Source organism: Nomascus leucogenys, chromosome 12 (assembly GCF_006542625.1).
Source record: "Nomascus leucogenys isolate Asia chromosome 12, Asia_NLE_v1, whole genome shotgun sequence".
Taxonomy (NCBI): domain Eukaryota; kingdom Metazoa; phylum Chordata; class Mammalia; order Primates; family Hylobatidae; genus Nomascus; species Nomascus leucogenys.
The window spans coordinates 47,270,222-47,290,029 of record NC_044392.1 but is presented as its reverse complement, the minus strand read 5'-3'; the positions used below and the strand labels follow the sequence as shown (position 1 = coordinate 47,290,029).

Genomic DNA, 19,808 nt, shown 5'->3' with positions numbered 1-19,808 from the left:
CTGGGACTACAGGCGGGTGCCACCACACCCAGCTAATTTGTGTGTGCGTGTGTGTGTGTGTGTGTGTGTGTGTGTTTAGGAGAGATGGGGTTTCACTGTGTCGGCCAGGTTGGTCTCGATCTCCTGACCTCGTGATCTGCCCACCTCGGCCTCCCAAAGTGCTGGGATTACAGGCGTGAGCCACCGCGCCTGGCCCGAATTTTTTATACTTGAGCCTATACACTCCAAAGCCTAGGAAGAGAAATTGGGCCAGGTAACTTGGGCATATCCTTCCTCTCATACAGCTCCCTAGGCCATAGGACAGACAGATGTGTCAGATATCATGTTGAATACTTTGCTATTAGAATTCCCAGATTTTTTTTTTTTTTTTCTTGTCGCCCAGGCCAGAGTGAAGTGGCATGATCTTGGCTCATGGCAACCTCCACCTCCTGGGTTCAAGCAAGCCTCAGCCTCCCGAGTAGCTGGGATTACAGGCATGGGCTACCACGCCCGGCTAATTTTTGTATTTTTAGTAGAGACGGGGTTTTGCCATGTTGGCCAGGCTGATCTCAAATTCCTGGCCTGAAGTGATCTGCCCGCCTTGGCCCCCAAAGTGTTGGGATTACAGGTGTTAACCACTGTGCCCAGCCTAGATATTCTTATGGTTAAAGAATTCTGTAGTTCTCCCATCTGACTGCAAGTCTCTAGAAGGAGGCTCAAAAGTGAGAAGCATAAGCTGGGAGAGAGAGTTCATTATTGTTATTGTTTGTGAACAAAGGACCCTCCAGACCAGTAAGACTGTATGCTCCATTAGGGTAGGGACTGAGCCCTGAAATTCTCTCTATAGTTCAGTGCAGTGCTGAGCTCACTACACTCAACAGAAACTTCATTTTAAAAGGCCAGGTCCTCCCTTGAAAAGGTCTTTGGGGGATGAAACAGGGAGAGGTTTATTCTGGGGACTGCTGTCTGATGAGAAACTGAGGTGGCGTGAGAGTTTCCCTCTGAAGAAAACATCTCCTAGTAAGACAAATAAATGGCATTTCCTAAGCCCGTTGGTTCCCTTCTGTGCAGCTCCTCTAGGACACTGAAAAAGCATCCTAACATGCTCAAGACAGGATAGGAAATGGTCCTCTGGCTTGAAAGACTCAGCATCCAGAAGTAGTACCTCACTCTCCATCCAGTGATCACCCCCCAGAAATGTGCTCTCGTAAGTTACTTCCTCCATTGATATGCCTGCTTTCCTTCCCCAAGGCATTTGTTTTGTTGGCTAATTCCCTTGGGTAATTGGTTTGCCACTCTGTTAGGAGTCATTTCCTGTGTTTATTTCATTATACAAGAAAAAAGCTCTTAAGTGGACCAAAGGGATAAGGAAAATGATGCATGTTTTCCTGATGTCCACATGCAGCAAGTCCCTTAATCTTTGCCCCTGCCTTCCTGGTGCTGTTGCCAGGCTGAGACCCTGTTTGGAGGTAGTGCCTGCAGCTAGAGCAACTAAGGCAGCCTAGGATGACTGCCAGGATGCATGAGGGCTGCCAATACCGACTACTGGGGAGATGATTGTCATCCCTGTGGAGGTACTGGAGAAGGTTGGTGGGGGAAGGTGGAAGAGAGGAAATAAGGCAGAGATGAGCTCAGGGCCCCCAGAGAATGGAGCCTTTGTGTGGGGTACAGATGAGGGACAAGGGGGTGATTGTGTGGGAGGACCGGAAGTGCCACACAGACTGGCACCACCATAGCCAGCACCAGATTCACCCTTCTCCTGCTCTGAGAACTCCCTGTGCCTCAAGGAGCCAGTACCAGACATGGTCAGGGGAATGCCTGAACACTATAAAGGATGGGAAGGTAGAAAAGCAGATGTATAGCCTGGGGAAAATGAAGGGTATCCCCGCATTACCCCAGACCCAGGGAACAGGAGGCCAAAGGAAAAAGAGAGAAGCAGCTTTTACTATATTTACATCCAACAAAACTTCGCAGGGAACAATCCTTATTGCACAGGTCAGGACCTGGGTGGGTGAGGCATTCCCCAAGATGGGGTGGGCAAGAAAAATTAGGACTGAGGGGGCACCAGTTCTTCCTAAGGGGAGCTTGAGACTCCTTTAGCTCCCAGTGCCTGACTTTGAAGGAACTACAAACCACTGGACCATGGTGCCCTTATTTCCCTTCTCTTTCTCACTCTCCATAAGAACCTCATAAGCAAGGGGGCTGTGGCTCCAGAATAAATAACTTAAAATAAAATACAAACAGGTAGAAAGGCATGGAGAGCCTTGGGCTCCTTCAGCAACATCAGGGAAGAGAGACCATTACTGGTGGAGAATGACATCCCTACCTCCCATTCAGGGCAAAGGCTCAGTAGCTCTGCATCTTTCCAGTTGTTTTTTAAAACAAAAACTTCTAAAATGACCAGGGCAATGCAGATCTGTGGGTACCCTGGAGGGGAGTTCCTGGTATAGGACAAAGGAAGAACAGAGCTGTACCTACTCCCCACAGATCTCCCCCAACATCAGCACAAACAAACTGGGTAGGTTGGTGATGGGGGAATCAGGACTTTTGGTAACAGTGGATCCCTCTTCCTGCTGTCCTCGCCTGGAGCCTTTGACTGGGCATCCTTCCCAGCCTGTTCCCAACTCCATGAAGGGAACAGGGAAGCAGCTTAACTCTAGAATCCCTTCTCCCTCACTTCCCCACCCCAGGCTGGAGAGGGAAGCTTAAGGGTCTCTAGCATTCCGGAGGTGCTCCAAAACATTTTCGGCAGTCAATGGCCTTGGGAGTGGGCATCTGTGCCCGCCGCTGCCTCAGCTCCTCCTTGCCCATGCTGCTGGCCAGCTTGTTGAAGGCAGACTTGTACTTCTTATCGAAGGCCACTAGGGAAGAAGGTGGAAGTCAACACATTAGGACCCCAGCCTCCCATACCTGGCCCCAGATCCCTAAACTCCTCAGCCCCTTGCCTGCAATCTCACCTATATCCACGTGGTCCTTGCCCAGAGCAGCCATTGTCAGGAATAAGATCTCACGGTAGATTCCCCTTTAGTGGAGGCAGAAGTGTATGAGCCAGAGAAAAGGGGTGTGGAGCCCCGGACAAGCCAGGGACCACCCAGATGGTAGCACCATACCTCTGCAGGTGCAGGCCAGTGGGTGGGGGCCCTAGAGTTTCCAGCAGGAGCCCCACAGCCTTGTGCACTTCATTGAGTCCAACATGGCGCAGCACCGACTCCAACAGTGCCAAACTAAGGGATGCAGGTACTGGGCCTGGCCATACCACCCGCTGGGGGATCTGGCCTGGATGAAAGGAAAGAAGGCCACCAGGATCACTGAGCCCTCTGGGTATGGGACCCACCCTCCCCACCCAGGCCAAATACCAGACTCACTGTGGACCCTCCAGAGCACATAGAGAGGTGGGCAGCTATTGGGGTCAGGGGTCAGTACATCCCACAGCAGCCGTACCTGAACAGAGGCTGGATCAGGGGTTAGCCAAGGAGATGGGGCCTGGGGGAGCCGAGATAGTGGAGACAGTTAGGCTCAAAGAACGGGAGGCAGAGGACAAGAAACGGACAGGTGATGCCAAAGAGACAGAGGGCCATTATAGGACACAGCCAAAGAGAAGAGGGAAAGGAATTCTCATCCCCCACAAGAATGTAAGCTCTTGAGAGCAGGGACTGTTTTGTAATCTGCTACATACCTAGTGCCTAAAACCATGCCTGGAACATAAAAAGCACTCAATACTGGTGGAACGAATAGACAAATATGAATGAATCATTTTTTTAGGTACCAGGCTCTACACAAGGTTGTCCACACACCAGCCCAGTGAGATAGGTGCTTATGCCATTTTACAGATGACCAAATTGAGGCTCAGAATGGTAAAGTGAAAGGGCAAGGATCCAAACCAGGTGCAGCAGACTCCAAAGTCTATGCTCTTTCCTTTTTTTTTTTTTTTTAGACAGTCTTGCTCTGTCGCCCAGGCTGGAGTGCAGTGGTGCGATCTCAGCTCACTGCAAGCTTCACCTCCCAGGTTCACGCCCTTCTCCTGCCTCAGCCTCCCGAGTAGCTGGGACTACAGGCGCCCGCCACCACGCCCAGCTAATTTTTTGTATTTTTAGTAACACGGGGTTTCACCGTGTTAGCCATGATGGTCTCGATCCCCTGACCTCGTGATCTGCCCACCTCGGCCTCCCAAAATGCTGAGATTACAGGCGTGAGCCACCACACCCAGCCAGTCTATGCTCTTTCTTTTTTTTTTTTTTTTTTAGACGGAGTTTTGTTCTTGTTGCCCAGGCTGGAGGGCAATGGCACAATCTCGGCTCACCACAACCTCTGCCTCCCAGGTTCAAGCAATTTTCCCGCCTCAGCCTCCCGAGTAGCTGGGATTACAGGCATGCACCACCATGCCTGGCTAATTTTTTTTGTATTTTTAGTAGAGATGGGGTTTCTCCATGTTGGTCAGGCTGGTCTCGAACTCCTGACCTCAGGTGATCCGCCCACCTCGGCCTCCCAAAGTGCTGGGATTACAGGCATGAGCCACCGCACCTGGCCAGTCTATGCTCTTTCTACAGTGCCAAGGACACAGCGGACAAACGGCTGAGAGATGAGGAGGGAGGCACTTAGGAAACAGGGGCCACATGGGGGCACTGACCTGGGGGTGCGAAGGCCCATCACAGGAGGCCAGCACCAGGCCTGGTAGAATACTGGGCAGGCGTAGCCGTTGGAAATACCACAAAAGGTTCCAGAAGATGATGGGGTGGGCAGAGGGCAGTTCAGGCAACGCCAGCACCTCACTGCCCTCATTCTCTACCAGCGACTCCAGCTCCTTACGCAGCACCAGGGGGCTCAGGTATGCCCATGCCCCACTTTCAACCCGCCGGGAGGCTCCCTATCAAGCACAAAGGGGGAGGGCAGTAGAGGGCATGTACATCCCCAGAGCCTTGCCTCCCACTGAGCCACCACATCCAACGGCTTCTGGGATGCCCCTTGCCCTCAAGGGCAAGAGATGTGCCCATCTCTCCCTGGCACCCCACAGGCCCCACACAGGGCAATACTCCCATTCCTCATGCCCCTTTGGCCCAGCCCTTACCCCCATGTGCCCGTTGCAGAGCTGGGGCTCATCCAGAGCAAGGCAGAGCCTGCGGTCACTGAGCACAGGGCCAGGACCCCCAGGGACAGGAGCATCTTTGCTGCCACTGGCACCAGCAGACTTGGGGCTTGGGACACTGCAGGGGGATAGCAGCAGGGGTCAGCTCTTGGACCTTCACCTCCCTATTCCCACCCACAGCACTTGCCCTGCCTTGGGCACCTGGGCCGGGAATCAAGGGTCTGGACACTGAGCAGGGGCACAAAGGGGCAGGCGCAGAAGGGGCAGGTTGTGTTGAGGTTAGAGTCATCAGGTGCCCAGCCAGCCATGATTTCCTCATCGTACACCAGCGAATCACAGGCACGGCACAGGGAGCAGCTGGACAGCAGAATCTGTGGGCAGGGAGAGCCGGGAAGTAGGTCCTGTCTGGCCGCCAGCACTCTGGAGCCCATGCCCCTTCCCCAGCCCCTCCCACCTCCTCCCCATCTCCTGCCTTGGACAGGGTGAGTGTGTGCTATGTGTGTTCAAGCACATCTGTGTGGGAGGGGTTATCCTCACTTCCAGGGAAGGTGACTGGAAGGATCCAGGGGTGTCACTGAGGCGCTCTGAGGAACGGCGAAGACTCAGGTTGCTGAGAGAAGATTCTGAGAGGTCCCACTCACTGCCCAGAGAGGCTGAGCTCTGCCATGACATGAGAAACCATGGTCAGCCAACCCCATGCTCCTCCACCCAGGATATGTGTTTCAAGCACCACTCAGAGCCCTCTTTTTGGGCATTCTTCCAGTCGTAGCCCCTCCCCAAGCCCACTAATGCTAAGGCGTCTGGACCCTCCTTTGCTGGCTACCTCGGAGGCAGTGGATCCAGGGCGCTCCCGGGGGTGCAGAAGACTGTCCATGGGGCTGCGGCGGGCTGGGGGAGGCAGGTCAGGAGGCAGCTCAGGTGGGGGAATGCGGGAGGCGGGGGAGTGGCGGGAAGGAGTGAGCAGCTGTTGGAGGCGGGCACCCAGCCCTCGTCGGGGGGTGCCTGCCTCATCCTGTCGCCCACCAGCCTTGGGTCCCCGCCCACTTAGCCCTTCCAGGGCCTCAGTGGACTGGGCACTCAGGGCTGAGCCTGAGGCCCCTGGGCTGCCTCCAGGGACCGGCTCCTCCCCTGTCAGGCTCAGGTCTGAGAGACTTCCATCGTGCCAGGGCACAGGTGATCCCCGGGGTTCCAGGATCCCCAAGGCCTCTATCACTGCAGCACAGAAAAGAATGAGGGAAGATGGACCCCAGCCTCTGCACCAGCTTCCCCTTTCCTGAGTAAACACAATTCCTGGCTGCACAAACTGGTGCCACGACCCCCACCATGATGATATTCTTGGCGGGATTCCCTCAGAATCTACAGCACCCACCACAGAGGGCCGCCCGCCACTGTGTTTCTAGTCTTCCCCACCTCACTAGCAAGTGGTTAGGAAAGCTGACTGGGGGAGTAAGGGAGCCAGACAAGGGCACTCACTGTGGGCCACACCGGCCTCCACAGTGGGCTGTGCCCCTCGGGCACTGCCCAGGCTACCACTCTTCACCAGGCGTCCAGGGGGTGAGGCCGGGTCTCTCAGACTTCGCCCAGCCCAAGTAGTCTGGCGCTGAAGAGGGCGAGCAGGGGAAGGGCGCTCCAAATAGGGCTCTGTAAAAGACGAGAAGGGGTTTAGAGGCAGCCAGCTAGAAACCCAGTCCCCTGTTCCAAAATAGAGCTCCTTAGATGGACCTGGGTTAGCAGCGTTCCTCCTAGGCAAAACTTTATCCCTTTTGTGTTTGTTTGTTTGTTTTGTTTTGTTTTTTGAGATGGAGTCTTGCTCTGTACCCAGGTGGAGTGCAGTGGCGCCATCTCAGCTCACTGCAACCTCTGCCTCCTGGGTTCAGGTGATTCTCCTGCCTCAGCCTCCCAAGTAGCTGGGACTACAGGTGCGCGCCACCACGCCCAGCTAATTTTTTTTATCCCTTTTGTTACCAGTCAAGTGTAATTTATCAATCCCCAGAAACCCAATGCCAACCATTAGACCAGCCCCAGCTCTCTATGCCTTTCCCTGCCTGAGCCCAGCTACTCCATCCCCAAGCCTGTCTCACCAGGCCCTACCCACCTGCCTGGGAGCTGCCTGCCTCTTGATGTGCTGACACTTGCTCCTGCTGCTGCTGCTGCTGCTGCTGCTGCTGCTGCTGCTGTTGCCGTTCTCTCAAGGGCTGGCGGAACTGAGCAGCCCCCAAGACAACATTCCGGAGCTTGGCCCAGCGCAGACGCCCACCTGGCGTGCCAGACGGCCACTTGCTTTCCAACACAGCCTACCAAGCACAGTGCCCATCAGGATGGCCTACCTCGACACCCTAACCCTGCCTCATACCCACTCCCTGTCCTGGAGCCCCAGGGACTGCCCTTCCCCTGCAGACATCCTGCCTAGGACTGTCCGGCCAATGGCTCAGCCAGGAACAAGAGCCCAGAAGAGACAGTAGGCAGCAGCTGCCTCCCAAGGGGCCTAGAAGAAGCCAGAGGCAATGGAGAAAATTTGTACCCAGACCTTGCTGCTTAGAAATATAAAATATATGGCTCTGAAGAAATCATTTCATTTATTTGGTCATTAGTTTCCTCATCTAAAAAACAGGAGGCAGTTTAGTATCATGGCTAAGGGCCTGAATTCAGGAGATATGGATATGCCTCTGCCCATATACTTTTTTCTTTTTTTTTTGAGACGGAGTCTCGCTCTGTCGCCCAGGCTGGAGTGCAGTGGCGCAATCTCGGCTCAGTGCAAGCTCCGCCTCCCAGGTTCACGCCATTCTCCTGCCTCAGCCTCTCCGAGTAGCTGGGACTACAGGCGCCCGCCACCGCGCCCGGCTAATTTTTTGTATTTTTAGTAGAGACGGGGTTTCACCGTGGTCTCGATCTCCTGACCTCGTGATCCGCCCACCTCGGCCTCCCAAAGTGCTGGGATTACAAGCGTGAGCCACCGCGCCCGGCCACTTTTTTCTTTTTTTTTGAGACGGAGTTTCGCTCTGTCGCCCAGGCTGGAGTGCAGTGGCGCAATCTCGGCTCACTGCAACCTCCGCCTCCCGGGTTCAAGTGATTCTTCTGCCTCAGCCTCTGAAGTAGCTGGGACTACAGGCACCCACCACCACACCCAGCTAATTTCTGTATTTTTAATAGAGACGGGATTTCACCATGTTGGCTAGGCTGGTCTCGAACTCCTGATCTCAGGTGATCTGCCTGCCTCAGCCTCCCAAAGTGCTGAGATTACAGGCATGAGCCACCGCACCCAGCCCTGTGCCCATATTCTAACTCCTTAACTTCTTTGCTGCGGGACCTTGGACAAGTTACTAACTCTCTACAACCTCATCTCCTCTTCTATAAGATGGGGATAACGATCATCCCACCTCATAGGGCTGTCGTGAAGATAAAATGATGTAAAATGTGTGATGTGTATGGACCCATGCCTGGCTTAGGGGCTAACACTATTAGTTGTAGGCAGAGCTGTCATGAGTGGGAATCAAAGCAGCCTCATCTGAGAAACTGTAGGTGCTAAGGCACCACAGGAGTGCAATGTGGATGACAGTGGTTCCAGGACCTAGGCAAATGGTACCAGCCCAATCTCCAAGGAGCGAGGGGAGCAGCAGCAGCCTCACCTCACACACCCTGGCAGAGCTGCCATCCCACCCCTCACCCCAAAGTAGGTACCTTATTGTAGTAGCCATAGGTGATGGTGTTGGGCACAATGCCTGCCTGCCGCATCTCCAGCATGACCCGCACAGACAGCACAGGCTGCCCATAGTGTGAGCAGAGCTGCATCAGTACCCGGTAACACACCTGGGCCAGGAGAGGCACAGGACAATGGGAGACTCACTCTCAACCAAAACCAAAGTCTCAGCAAGCACCCTCTTCCAGCCTCCCTAATTCTCACAGACATCACTGGCCCCTGGCAGGTCCTGGGGCTACCTCAGAGCCACCCACCCTTTCTGCGGACCCTGCCACCCTACAGTCTCCACTGCTAAACCCTGAACATGCTTATTCACTCGATGAATGTTTATAGATAATCTGCCCAGCTCTGGGGCTCTGCAACTTCTTTCCTTAGTCTCCACCAAGTTTCCCTCTCACAGCCCTCTCCGGCTGCACAAGGCTCACTGGGCCTGGGTGTGAGCATGGTCACATAGATTGCCTACCTCATCAGGGAGCACCACCTTGCCGCTCTCCATCTGGCGCAGCACATGGTAGGCTGTGTGCAGTGCCTGCACTCGGGAGGGTGCCGACCGCACATAGGCAGGCAGACACAGGAACCACAGCCCATAGCAGTGCCCCAGCAGGCACCGGGCCCACAGCTCAGGCACAGCTGCTGACTTCTGTGCCATCCGCTGTGCAACCTTCATCTCCTAGGTAGGACAGGGGACACAGCAGGGTGAGTACAATGCCAGGTCTTATTTATTTATTTATTTATTTATGACAGTCTCGCTCTGTTACCCAGGCTGGAATGCAGTGGCACAATCTTGGCTCACTGCAGACTCGGCCTCCTGGGCTCAAGCGATTCTCCCACCTCAGCCTTCAAGTAGCTGGGACGCACCACCAAGCCTGACTGATTGTTTTGTACTTTTTGTAAAGACAAGGTTTTGCCAATGTTGCCCAGGCTAGTCACAAACTCCTGGGCACAAGTGATCTGCCCGCCTCAGCCTCCCAAAATGCTGGGATTAAAGGCATGAGCCGCCAGGACAGACCCCAAAGTGGTGTGGGAAGAAGTAGCACCTTCTCTGAGGAAGGGTCTGTGCTCTAAGGAGGAGGAGGGATGCTGTACTTCACAGGCTGCAGCCCTGCCTGGAGCCCCGTGCAGAGAGGCTGGCCCTTGAGCATGGGCAGGTGCCCTAGAAGACATGGCCAGCCCCTGGATTCCCAGAGTGCTCAGAAGACGGAGGAGGTGATGATGATGATAATGACAGTGATAATAGCAACTAATGTTTATACAGGGTTGCTTATGTGCCAAACACATTTAAACTCCTAACAACCTCATGGGTTAAGTATTATTGTTATCCCCATTTTGTAGATGAGGAAACTGAAGCAGCAGCAGCCTTCAGCCTGATCCAGGTCCCTCAGCGTGGTCCACCCACTGCTTACCTGTTTGGTACGGCGAGGAGCAGGACTGCTGGGGGCACTGCGGGAAGGGCCTGGCACAGGCAGGGCCCCAGGTTGCTCTTGAAGAGACTCAAACAACTCAGCCCGTAGCTCTGGGAATCCATCGTAGCTGGAGGGGCATAGAGAAGCAACATCGAGGCAGTCAGCACAGGGCAAAGCAAGTTGTACTGGACCAGTCTATGGGGCCCTGGAACACATGAAGGCCCAGAGACTCTCACCAGTACTGGGGAGTGGATTCACTGCCCTCTGGTATGGGAGGCTCCTCGGGAGGTGTGATAAAGACAGTGAGCTCACTTCCTGACAGCTCCTCTAGCTCCACTAAGGGTGTCGGCTCAGGCTTCTCCTGCTCTGGGTGGACCTGGAGAAGGATTTTAAGAGAGCAAGTGTTGAGATGGTGGGTATGGAGCAGAGCTAGGGTGTCTAGACGATGGCATCTCCCAGGAAAGCTCATCCACAGGGAAAAAGACACAGCCTGGGAAGATGGCATCAGGAACGGGAGGACAGTACATTACATGTACGGGGCCAGCTGTGTATGGCTGCACAGGCTGTGCACTGTATAACTCCAGGAGTGCCATCCCAGTCACAGTTAAGATATAGAGTTGTGTTTAAAATGGCCCTGGGGGCCAGACACAGTGGCTCACGCCTGTAATCCCAGCACACTGGGAGGCCAAGGCAGGCGGATCACGAGGTCAGGAGATCAAGACCATCCTGGCTAACACGGTGAAACCCCGTCTCTACTAAAAATACAAAAAATTAGCCAGGCGTGGTGGCGGGCGCCTGTAGTCCCAGATACTCGGGAGGCTGAGGCAGGAGAATGGTGTGAACCCGGGAGGCAGAGCTTGCAGTGAGCCGAGGTCGCGCCACTGCCCTCCAGCCTGGGCGACAGAGCAAGACTCCATCTCAAAAAAAAAAAAACAAAACAAAACGAAAAAAAGAAAACATAAAAAAAATTAAAAATTAAAATAAATAAATAAAATAAAATGGCCCTGAGGTCTACAGTCATACCACCCTGAATATTCCCGATCCCATCTAAAATGGCCTTGGGGCAACAGAGACAATGAGGAAGACAGCAAAGGCCAATGAGCACATAGAGAAGGGATGGTACCTTGTCAACACAAGAGTCAAAGAATTCAAGGGCAGCATGGCGAGCAGAGCCAAAAGAGCACTCCTCAATGAACTGTGAGAACATCTGTGTGTGCAGCAGCTGAGAGTAAAGTTTGTGGCTGGAGCGTTCCCGGGATTTGAGGAAGCCTGAGGGGGATGAGAATGGGGCAGAGGAGGGGTATGACCAGGGCTCTCCACCACAGCCATAGCTTTTTTGAATCTCTTCTTGGCTCCCTGCCCACTCAGGCCCAAAGCCATAATCTCTTGGACCCTCTGGCACAACTACCCTAATACCAAGCTGACCAGCTCAGCACCCCTAGCACAATGGCCCTAGAGAATCCCTCCCTTTGTCTGCCTGTACCCACTGCCTCAGACTGGGGGGTCGCCAAGGGCAGGGTCCCTGCACAGAGCTTTGCCCATGGGGGCTGCTCACTACAGGGATTACTGTGTTTACCCCAAGCCCGAGGCTCCAGAGGGCAGGACCACAGCTGGTTTCATCTTTGTACCCTGATTCCCCCCAAGACCAGAAGAGTTAATGGCTCAAAGCAGGTGCCCATAAAAACATTTGCCTAGTGAAGGGATAAACAATGGAGTGGCTGCCAGTCCCCTCTGCCTTTCTGACAGAGCCCAGCCCCTTGCCACCTCCTCCCATGATACCATCTCCAAGCAGAGACAGGCCCTCTATACCCTGCAGGAAGAAAAGGTTGTCAACATCACGAGCTCCCTCGGAGGGGGCCTGGGTGAGTGGGCGCAGGAAGACCCGGTAGCCCTTGAGCAGACAGGCCATGAAGCGGAGGAAGGCTCCTTGGACTTCGCGCTCCAGCCGGGCCCTGCGGCCACACACTGCCTCGTAGTCTGTCAGTAGGAACTCCAGGGATGCCTCCTCCTCAGGTCCAGTGTATGCTGGGGGCCAGGGCAGCCTGAGAGTCAGGGCTGGCTCCCATAGTTTTACCCTCAACTCTGCTCTCATGCCTCTATCTCCACCTCCAGCCTCTGGCAGACCTTGCACCAGTAGCAACTAAAGTATTACCTTCAACTAACAGGTTCAAGCTCGACATTTCCCACATGTTCAGGAATACTGTCTGCCCTTCCTTCTAGCTTCAGTTGGAATTGGAATCTCCCTCAGTTCCACCAAATGCAATCCTAACTTCGCTCACCTCCTCAAGAAATGTCTAGCTCCCCACAGACCTCTACAAACTGGAGGTTTGAGGCCAATGACAGTTCCCAGCCTCCCTCCCCACTCAGGCTTCTCACTCTGGTCCAGCTGCTGGTACAAGTTTGTCAGTGTGGCCAGCAGAACCTTGTAGGGTCTGCGGGGCAGGGTCCGAGGGGAGAGGAGCTTCTTTTCCTCAGTCCTGTGAGAAAAGCATAAGGGGAAGGAGTGGCGAGGCTCTGGGATAGGGTGACGGGGCTCCTTGCCAGCCTCCCTCACTTTGTGCCTGAAGCTCTTTTTGAGCCCATAGCACTCCACACACTAGCCCATTCCTGCCCACCACCCTGCAGCCCCCAAATGAGACCCAGCCTCTTACTGGAAGAGCGTGTTGGTATCAAGGTCGACACAGATGACATCAGCAGGCGGGTCATGCAGATCAAAGTAGCTGGAGTGGATACCCACAATGAAGGGCACTGGGGCACTCAGCACATCTGCCAGCACCAGCGGGCACAGAGGAATGTAGGGGCACTGCCAGTGCAGTGGGAAGATCATCTGAAGCACCAGGCAGTGAGAACCAGCGAGCAGGGGGTTGAGGCAGCAGTGGAGGGCACAGGAGAGAGAGAGAGAGGGCATTGGCCTTGGGGAGTTGGTGCCTGTTGAGAGAGGCTGTTGGAAGTAGGCTCTAGAGAAGAGCTCCTGATGGAAGCTATGTGTCCCTTCAGGCTGTGCCCAGGGAAAGGGGCTGAGGATCCTCCGCAAGGAAGGAAAAGGGAAGAGTCCAGGCAGGGATGGGGCATCAGAAAGAACCATGGTTCTGGGGAAGATGGGCCAGGCGGGGCGGCACTCACCGAGACGAGGGCCTCACAGACGCTAGTGAGCAGGTCTGGCCGCAGCGAGTGGACCAGCAGCTTGTGCTCTGTGAGCACAGCCAGCAGCAGTGTGATAGCCAGCTCAGGGCCCAGGCTCTGCAGCAGCTGCAGGAAGCTGGCACCACTGCAGGCAATGCCAAGGTGGGGAAAGGGTCACCAGGATACCCTGGGGACCCTTCCCCAGATGCCAGGCACAGCCACCACCTGGACCCAGTCTGCATAAACCTCAACAGCTGCACCCACCTGCCCAGCACCTACCATGTCCTTGGTCATTAAAGCTCCCCTCCCTACAATCTGAGCACATACCTGAGGGGCAGGGGTGAGGATACAGGCTGACAGAGGAGCAAGTTGTCATAGGGAGACATCTGGGAGGGAAGAAGAGCCACGGCTCAGGGTAATGATGCCAACTCCCCTCCTTCCATCAGCCCGGCCCTAGCCTCAGCTCTCACCTGCACTAGGATGCGGGGTCTCTGTGGGGAAGGGAAGGGGACGTTGTGAATGAAGTGGGAGATGTGCCTGGGGGACAGAGAAACAGGTCAGAGCATACTCCCCCGTCCATCCCTCTCCTCCCTCCACATTTTCTCAGCTCTTTCACTTGTTCTCAAGAACCTTATTCCTTCCTGAACCCCACTTTGAGACCTGTTATCAGCCAACAGAGCCTCCATTATGCATATAATTTGTACAGATCAGAAAAGAAATCCTCCCTGGGCATACACAGCTCCTTGCCAGGACCTAACTAGCAAGTTTAGCCTGGATTTCAGGCCCTGCTCTCCTCCTCAGCCCGTGGCGGTTTTTTTTTTTTTTTTTTTTTTTTTTGAGACCGAGTACTCGCTCTGTCGCCCAGGCTGGAGTTCAGTGGCGCGATCTCGGCTCACTGCAAGCTCCGCCTCCCGGGTTCACGCCATTCTCCTGCCTCAGCCTCTCCGAGTAGCTGGGACTACAGGCGCCCGCCACCACGCCCGGCTAATTTTTTATATTTTTAGTAGAGACGGGGTTTCACCGTGGTCTCGATCTCCTGACCTCGTGATCTGCCCGCCTCGGCCTCCCAAAGTGCTGGGATTACAAGCGTGAGCCACCACGCCCGGCCACCCGTGGCGGTTTTACAATGGATAAACTATATAACCACACACTGCAGCCCTGTCCCTTACCCTGTGCCCAGCCCTCCCCCCACCCACATCTGAATCTCTCCCATCTCTCCTGATCCCTTCCTAACCCCTTCCCAATGGCAGAGGAGCCATGCTCACGCTTCCAAGGGTAGGCGGTGGGGGCCTGAGACGGAGTAGCGGTAAAGGAAGGTGAGGAAGGCGCGGAAGGCAGGGAAGGCAGGCCAGCGGGACAGCACAGCGATGGCACGCCGGCTGCGCACAGCTCTGCCCCCCAGTGCCCGACCCCGCTCCACAGCGCTCAGCAGGCCCAGTGCCCGTGCCTGTCGCTCTGACAGCCTGGCCCTTGGGAACGCCTCGTAGAACTGCAGGGCGGCACCATACACCTGGCAGGGGGCAGAAGGGTAGTCAGGCAGGCCCTGCATAGCCCGGACCCCTTGCCACACTCCACACACCCACCTTATCACCAGCTGCACCCGTGAGCACAAAAGTGGAGAAGACAGGCACGGGGTACTTGGTCTGGGCAGGCCAGCACTCGATAGTGGCCCCCATGGGCAGGCAGAAGACGGGCACTGACTCGGGCAGCGGGAACGCCTCATTGTCCTCCTCCGGGTAGCGGCCCAGCAGCTCTGCACCCCCAGCATAGTTGGGGGTACCCAAAAGGAGCAGGGTCCATCAGACTCCAAGGGAAAGGAACCAGGGGATCCCAGAGAAGGCCCGAGTAGCAAAGAGAAAGTAAACTCCGGGGACACTTACGGTGACTGCCAAGAGGCACCAGGGCAAAGGGATGTAGGGTCACAGGACTGGGGGGATAAAGGGGCCACTCACCTGCCTCGTACACCAGCGTGTTGGCCTTCGCCAGGCCCACCTTATAGCACAGGTACACTGCTGGGCCCCACTACCCCAGAAATGGCAAGAAACAAGCAGATACATAGCTAACAAAGGTTTCTGGGGTCCACTTTCTCTCTACCACCCCTAAACTTCTTTTGTCTTTAAAGCTCCCATTAATCCCAGTGTCCCAAGACCAGAGTTACCCCTCTGGACTCACCCCTGTGGTCAGAGCATTGGTTCTGGGATGCCCTTTGTTCCCAGTGTCCACACCCACTCTTATACCAAGAGGACCAGGTGTCAGCTCTTGGCCCCACTCACCATGCCAGAGTTGAGGTTGCGGGGCAGCCGGCAGTAAGTATGAGGAGTGCCCTCGCCTTTACTGGGCAGCACCAGGCAGAGGTCAGTGATGCCCAGGGCATGCAGCCCTGCCCCCTCTGCTGCCCGCCGGTAAGTGAGGTAGGTGCGGGGGTGCCCGGGGCCTGGAGGGGCCAGGTTTGCTGAGTGGCTGTAGGGTGTCGTGTCGAGCACTTGGAAGCCAGGCTTGGGACGTTCCTTCCCCTCATACAACACCCTTAGCACAGACAGCAAAGACAGATGTTGATAGGTCAGGGTAGAGGATAAAGACCCAGTCCTGCCAGATCTGCCTATCTAATCCCCTGAACCTGCCTTGTACTCGCAGCCTTGTCAAACTCTAACACTAGGGCCCACCTCTTCTTGCTGAACTCTGCTCTCCACAATCCTATGCCCTTTCTTTGGCCTTTGGCCTTATTTTGTGGTCAGCAACAATCTTGCACGCCTTCCATGGCTCTCATACTCATTAATAAACACTAAGAGTCAGCTGGGCATGGTGGCTCATGCCTATAATCCCAGCACTTTGGGAGGCTGAGGCGGGTGGATCACCTGAGGTCAGGGGTTCAGGACCAGCCTGGCCAACATGGTCAAACCCCGTCTCTACTAAAAATACAAAAATTAGCTGGACGTGGTGGCACATGCCTATAGTCCCAGCTACTCAGGAAGCTGAGGCAGGAGAATTGCCTGAACCCAGGAGGCGAAGGTTGCAGTGAGCCAAGATCATGCCACTGCACTCCAGCCTGGGTGACAGAGAGACTCTGCCTAAAAAAAAAAAAAAATAGTAATATAAGCTACCACTGACTGACTCTGTTAAGTCTGTCACATGGGTTATCTCATTTAATCTCGACCATCCTCTGAGGATGAATTATTTTCCCCATTTGACAGATGGGGGAAACAGGCCCAGAGGGGCTCAAAAACCTGCCTAAGCTCTCAGAGCTAGCAAGGAGCGGCACTAGCACATGAATTCACATCTGTAAGGACTAAGTACATACAACTTCAGTCCTTCCTCCCTGGCCCCTGGCCCACCCGGCTTCCATCCCCATTGCCCTTCCCTTGTTCCATAGTCCTACCTCTCCCTATCTCACTGGAGTCCCTCCCAGCCTCCCCTGGTGCCAGCATGGGTAGGGGCACACACCCCAGCTCAACGAGGGGGGGCTTGTCACGGCCCCTGCGGTAGCAGATGACAGGTTGAGTTCCACCCAGAAGCCCAGCACTGAGTTCCAAGGGGTGGCCCCCAGCGGAAGCCTGGATGCATGTGTAGCCCTGGGGTACTTCCTCGCCCAGTGCCCTAGCGATGACTGCCACATCTGTGATGGGCTCAGCTGGCCGGGGAGGGCGCAGGGGCCCACTGGGTTCGGGAACCCACGTTTCCTCAGGGATGGGTGCTCCGTTCCCTGCAAGCCCAGCTACCACGAAGTAATCCACCAGCCGGGGGGGCCGCTCCTCCGCCATGGCCCCCCCCTCACTCACTGCATCTGGAATGGTCAAGTGGGAGAGAGATGAAGCAACGAAGGTTGGGGATGCCATGGCAACCAGGGTGCCCTCTTGCTCCCCTCCTCTTCCTAGTCCTTCCAAAGAAAGGCAGGATAAGGGGTCGGCCAATCCTGAACTCTTCCTCCTGTGACATCACTGTCCCCCACAGCTTCTTAAAGAGACCAGATCCCTCCCACTTAATGGTCCTGGCACTCCCCTCAAATAACCTAAACTCCACCACACACAGCTAACCTGAGCTATGACATTCACATTGTCCATGTGTCCCTTTTAAAGGCTCACCAGTTATAACATCACAGATCACAATCTTTTTTGTAAGAGCTTTCCATGACATCATTCATGCTGGCCATGACATCATACCAACCTTACAGTCTTTTTAAGGGTTTCTGACCTTCCTTCTCTAGTTATGACATCATAAGAACCTTGTGATCCTGCCAGTGTTCTTAAAGAGCCCACTCCTAGGTTTTTAAGAGGACCCCACAGGTTTCTGAGAAAGCCCACAAAACCCAAGCTTTAAGAGTCTTTTCAATGAACCCAAGTGTCCTTTCTCCTAGTTTAACTCCACCAATCTGGCCCAAAAACCAGTGTTCTCACACCTCCAGGATCCTTAGGTAGCTCGTTAGATCCAAAGTGGTTGTGGGAGACAAGTCCCGGCCATCCCACACCCTCCACCATGGAGCCCAGAGACAGAAACAGGCCCACAACAGCCTAGTTCTCACCTGCCTCCATGGCCCAACCCCGGGGAGTAGGAGCCCCAAGGGTCCTGAGGCGCCCCAGGGTGCAGAAGCTGCGAAAAAGCCTGGTGGGTAGCTCGCAGCAGGGGCCCGGAAGCGTGGGGGGTGCTTCAGAGGGGAAGGGAGGTTACTTCCTGAAACAGTGGAGGGGAAGCTGCAACTCAGAGGAAGTCAGCTTATGGGTGTGTGTGGTGGCGATGGCGGTGTCGGTGGTGGTGGTGGGGTTACCATTGAAGGTGCCAGCACAGCATTACGCCAAGTTGGAACCTCAGACTATAGGATCCTGAGCAAGGCAGAGGAGGCTCAGAATGGTTCCAGTATGTGCAGTCCTACTAACCTCTCACTGTTCCCCAGAGAACAGGGAATAAGGAATCTCATAGAGCCAGGCTGGCTCTCTTCATCACCTGGCCTCTGGACACACACACACACACACACACACACGGACACACATACACACACCAACCCCAGCTAAATTTAGACTCCACTTCTGGGAGGTAAAGCCAGGAGTCAGCGTCAGCCTCTTGATTTAACTCTGAGACACAGACCTGTCCCTCATCCACTGAGGGCGAATGGGAGCCCTATGCCCAAGGCAGCAGGCAGAGGCCATTAGGTGGGACCTTCTGAGGGGCAAGTGGGTGGCACCCATCCGCAGGACCTGCGCGCACCGGGGCCTCCCCTCACCAAGCCAGGGAAGAGTCCTGCAGAAAGCAGCCCTTTCTCCCTAGGGAAGACAACGGGCACAGGGCCCACTCCGGGTCCCCACGCCCGCGTGCCGGGTGACGGGAAGTTCGGGTTGGGGCAGAGGGCGCGCCGAGGGGGAGGAGGCTGAGGAAGGAGCAGGAGGGCAGAGAAGCAGGCGCGCCGGCGGCCGAGGACGTGACGGCAGCAGCGCCGGCCGCCGCGTGACCCAAGCGGGAGGGAGGGCGGCTCCGACTCCGGCACCCACGGGAGCAGAAGGGGTGCAGGAGGCCGGGCACGGCGAGCTAACTGCGGGCGGTGCCCTCCCCTCCACTTTCACTTCCCCAGGAGAGAGGAACCGGAACCAGATGTGCAGCGAGGGACAGCAGCTGGGGGCCATCCCCCACCCCGCCCGCCGCCCGCGCTCCCTCCTGCCCGTCCCCGCCTGCCGCCCAGCCCGGTCCAGCCCCTACCTGCCTGTCCCGCGCTTCCCGGCCGGCCGGCCCGCTGGCGGGTGGCTCGGAGGGCGAGCTGGCGGGCCGGCGGGCGGCGGGGCTACCCGGCCCCGGACATGGCGCACCCGACTTGGGCGCCGCTCCCGCCCGGGCAGTGAGTGAAGGAAGAAGGGGCGGCCGAGGACAGCAGAGCGCGGGGCGCAGTGGAAGGAGATCCGGGCGGTCCCCGCGTCCCCGCCGCGCTGCGCCACGAGGGGACTGTGCTGCCGCGCTGCTCGCTCGGGCGGCTCGGTCCTCCCAGCTCCCGCGGCGCCGGAGACCCAGCGTTCCTCCGCGCGCCCCGCTTTCTCTACTCCCCCAACCCCCGCTCCGGGCCGCGGGCGCCGCCGCTACCCCCACCCCTCCTCCTCCTCGGCCGGCGGCCGTGACCCTGGCAGGCGTCTGCCCAGAGCCCAGCCGCCTGCAGCCCGACCCCTGGCGGCTGGGAGGGCCCCCTGCACCCAGGTAGCTTCCCATCATCCAGCCCGTGCCGCAGGACACTGACCCCAGGCGACCCTGAGGTCCGCGGCGCGCTCTCTTCCCGCCTGAGTCCTGCAGTCAGATGTGGCAAGCATGATGTGGGCGCAGGTGAAGCCCCGAAGGTCTAGTCTACGGGGACCCAGGTGACTCCCCCTACTTCCAGGTTTAGGGCACAGGGCATTCCCTTCGGACCAGAACCAGAAGCTCTCAGTTCTCTTTTCTGAAAATGCCAAGAGCTTTGGAAAGAGGAAGAGAGGCCAGGACTGCAGGGTGTGGAATAGAGCAGTGGAGGTGGGGGTAAGGTAACTGCGGGGCACTACTCTTCTCACTATGCTGGTTG

General features: G+C 56.1%; 1 protein-coding gene across 5 annotated transcripts; it reads right to left on the bottom strand.

The window, feature by feature from the left end:
- Window positions 1-1,901: 1,901 nt before the first annotated feature.
- Window positions 1,902-19,656, bottom strand: DENND4B (DENN domain containing 4B). 5 transcript variants are annotated; one of them, XM_030824446.1, is made up of 29 exons: window positions 18,968-19,656; window positions 17,802-17,950; window positions 16,727-17,066; window positions 15,559-15,811; window positions 15,238-15,307; window positions 14,869-15,038; window positions 14,551-14,795; window positions 13,756-13,822; window positions 13,613-13,671; window positions 13,286-13,430; window positions 12,814-12,989; window positions 12,539-12,639; window positions 11,972-12,187; window positions 11,286-11,431; window positions 10,399-10,538; window positions 10,163-10,289; window positions 9,223-9,429; window positions 8,741-8,869; window positions 7,158-7,356; window positions 6,536-6,703; window positions 5,886-6,274; window positions 5,600-5,722; window positions 5,264-5,433; window positions 5,045-5,180; window positions 4,607-4,843; window positions 3,345-3,462; window positions 3,090-3,255; window positions 2,937-3,001; window positions 1,902-2,840 (listed from the first exon to the last, which is right to left on the bottom strand). In XM_030824446.1, exons 2-29 carry the CDS (start codon window positions 17,809-17,811, stop codon window positions 2,695-2,697), a joined length of 4,518 nt encoding a protein of 1,505 aa, XP_030680306.1. In that variant the 5' UTR covers window positions 17,812-17,950; window positions 18,968-19,656; the 3' UTR covers window positions 1,902-2,694. The 5 variants fall into 5 exon arrangements, 3 of the variants coding, with proteins under 3 accessions (XP_030680306.1, XP_030680307.1, XP_030680309.1); XR_004032654.1 differs by lacking the exon at window positions 18,968-19,656 and having other exon boundaries at window positions 3,421-3,462; window positions 17,802-18,238; XM_030824447.1 differs by lacking the exon at window positions 17,802-17,950.
- Window positions 19,657-19,808: the final 152 nt, after the last annotated feature.

Excerpts from the sequence above, each read along its gene's own strand:
- DENND4B (XM_030824446.1), bottom strand. Across the intron at positions 15,039-15,237 it reads CACGCTGGTGTACGAGGCAG|AGCTGCTGGGCCGCTACCCG; the intron begins GTGAGTGGCCCC and ends CTGGGGGTGCAG. Across the intron at positions 5,434-5,599 it reads TCCAGTCACCTTCCCTGGAA|ATTCTGCTGTCCAGCTGCTC; the intron begins GTGAGGATAACC and ends CCCTGCCCACAG.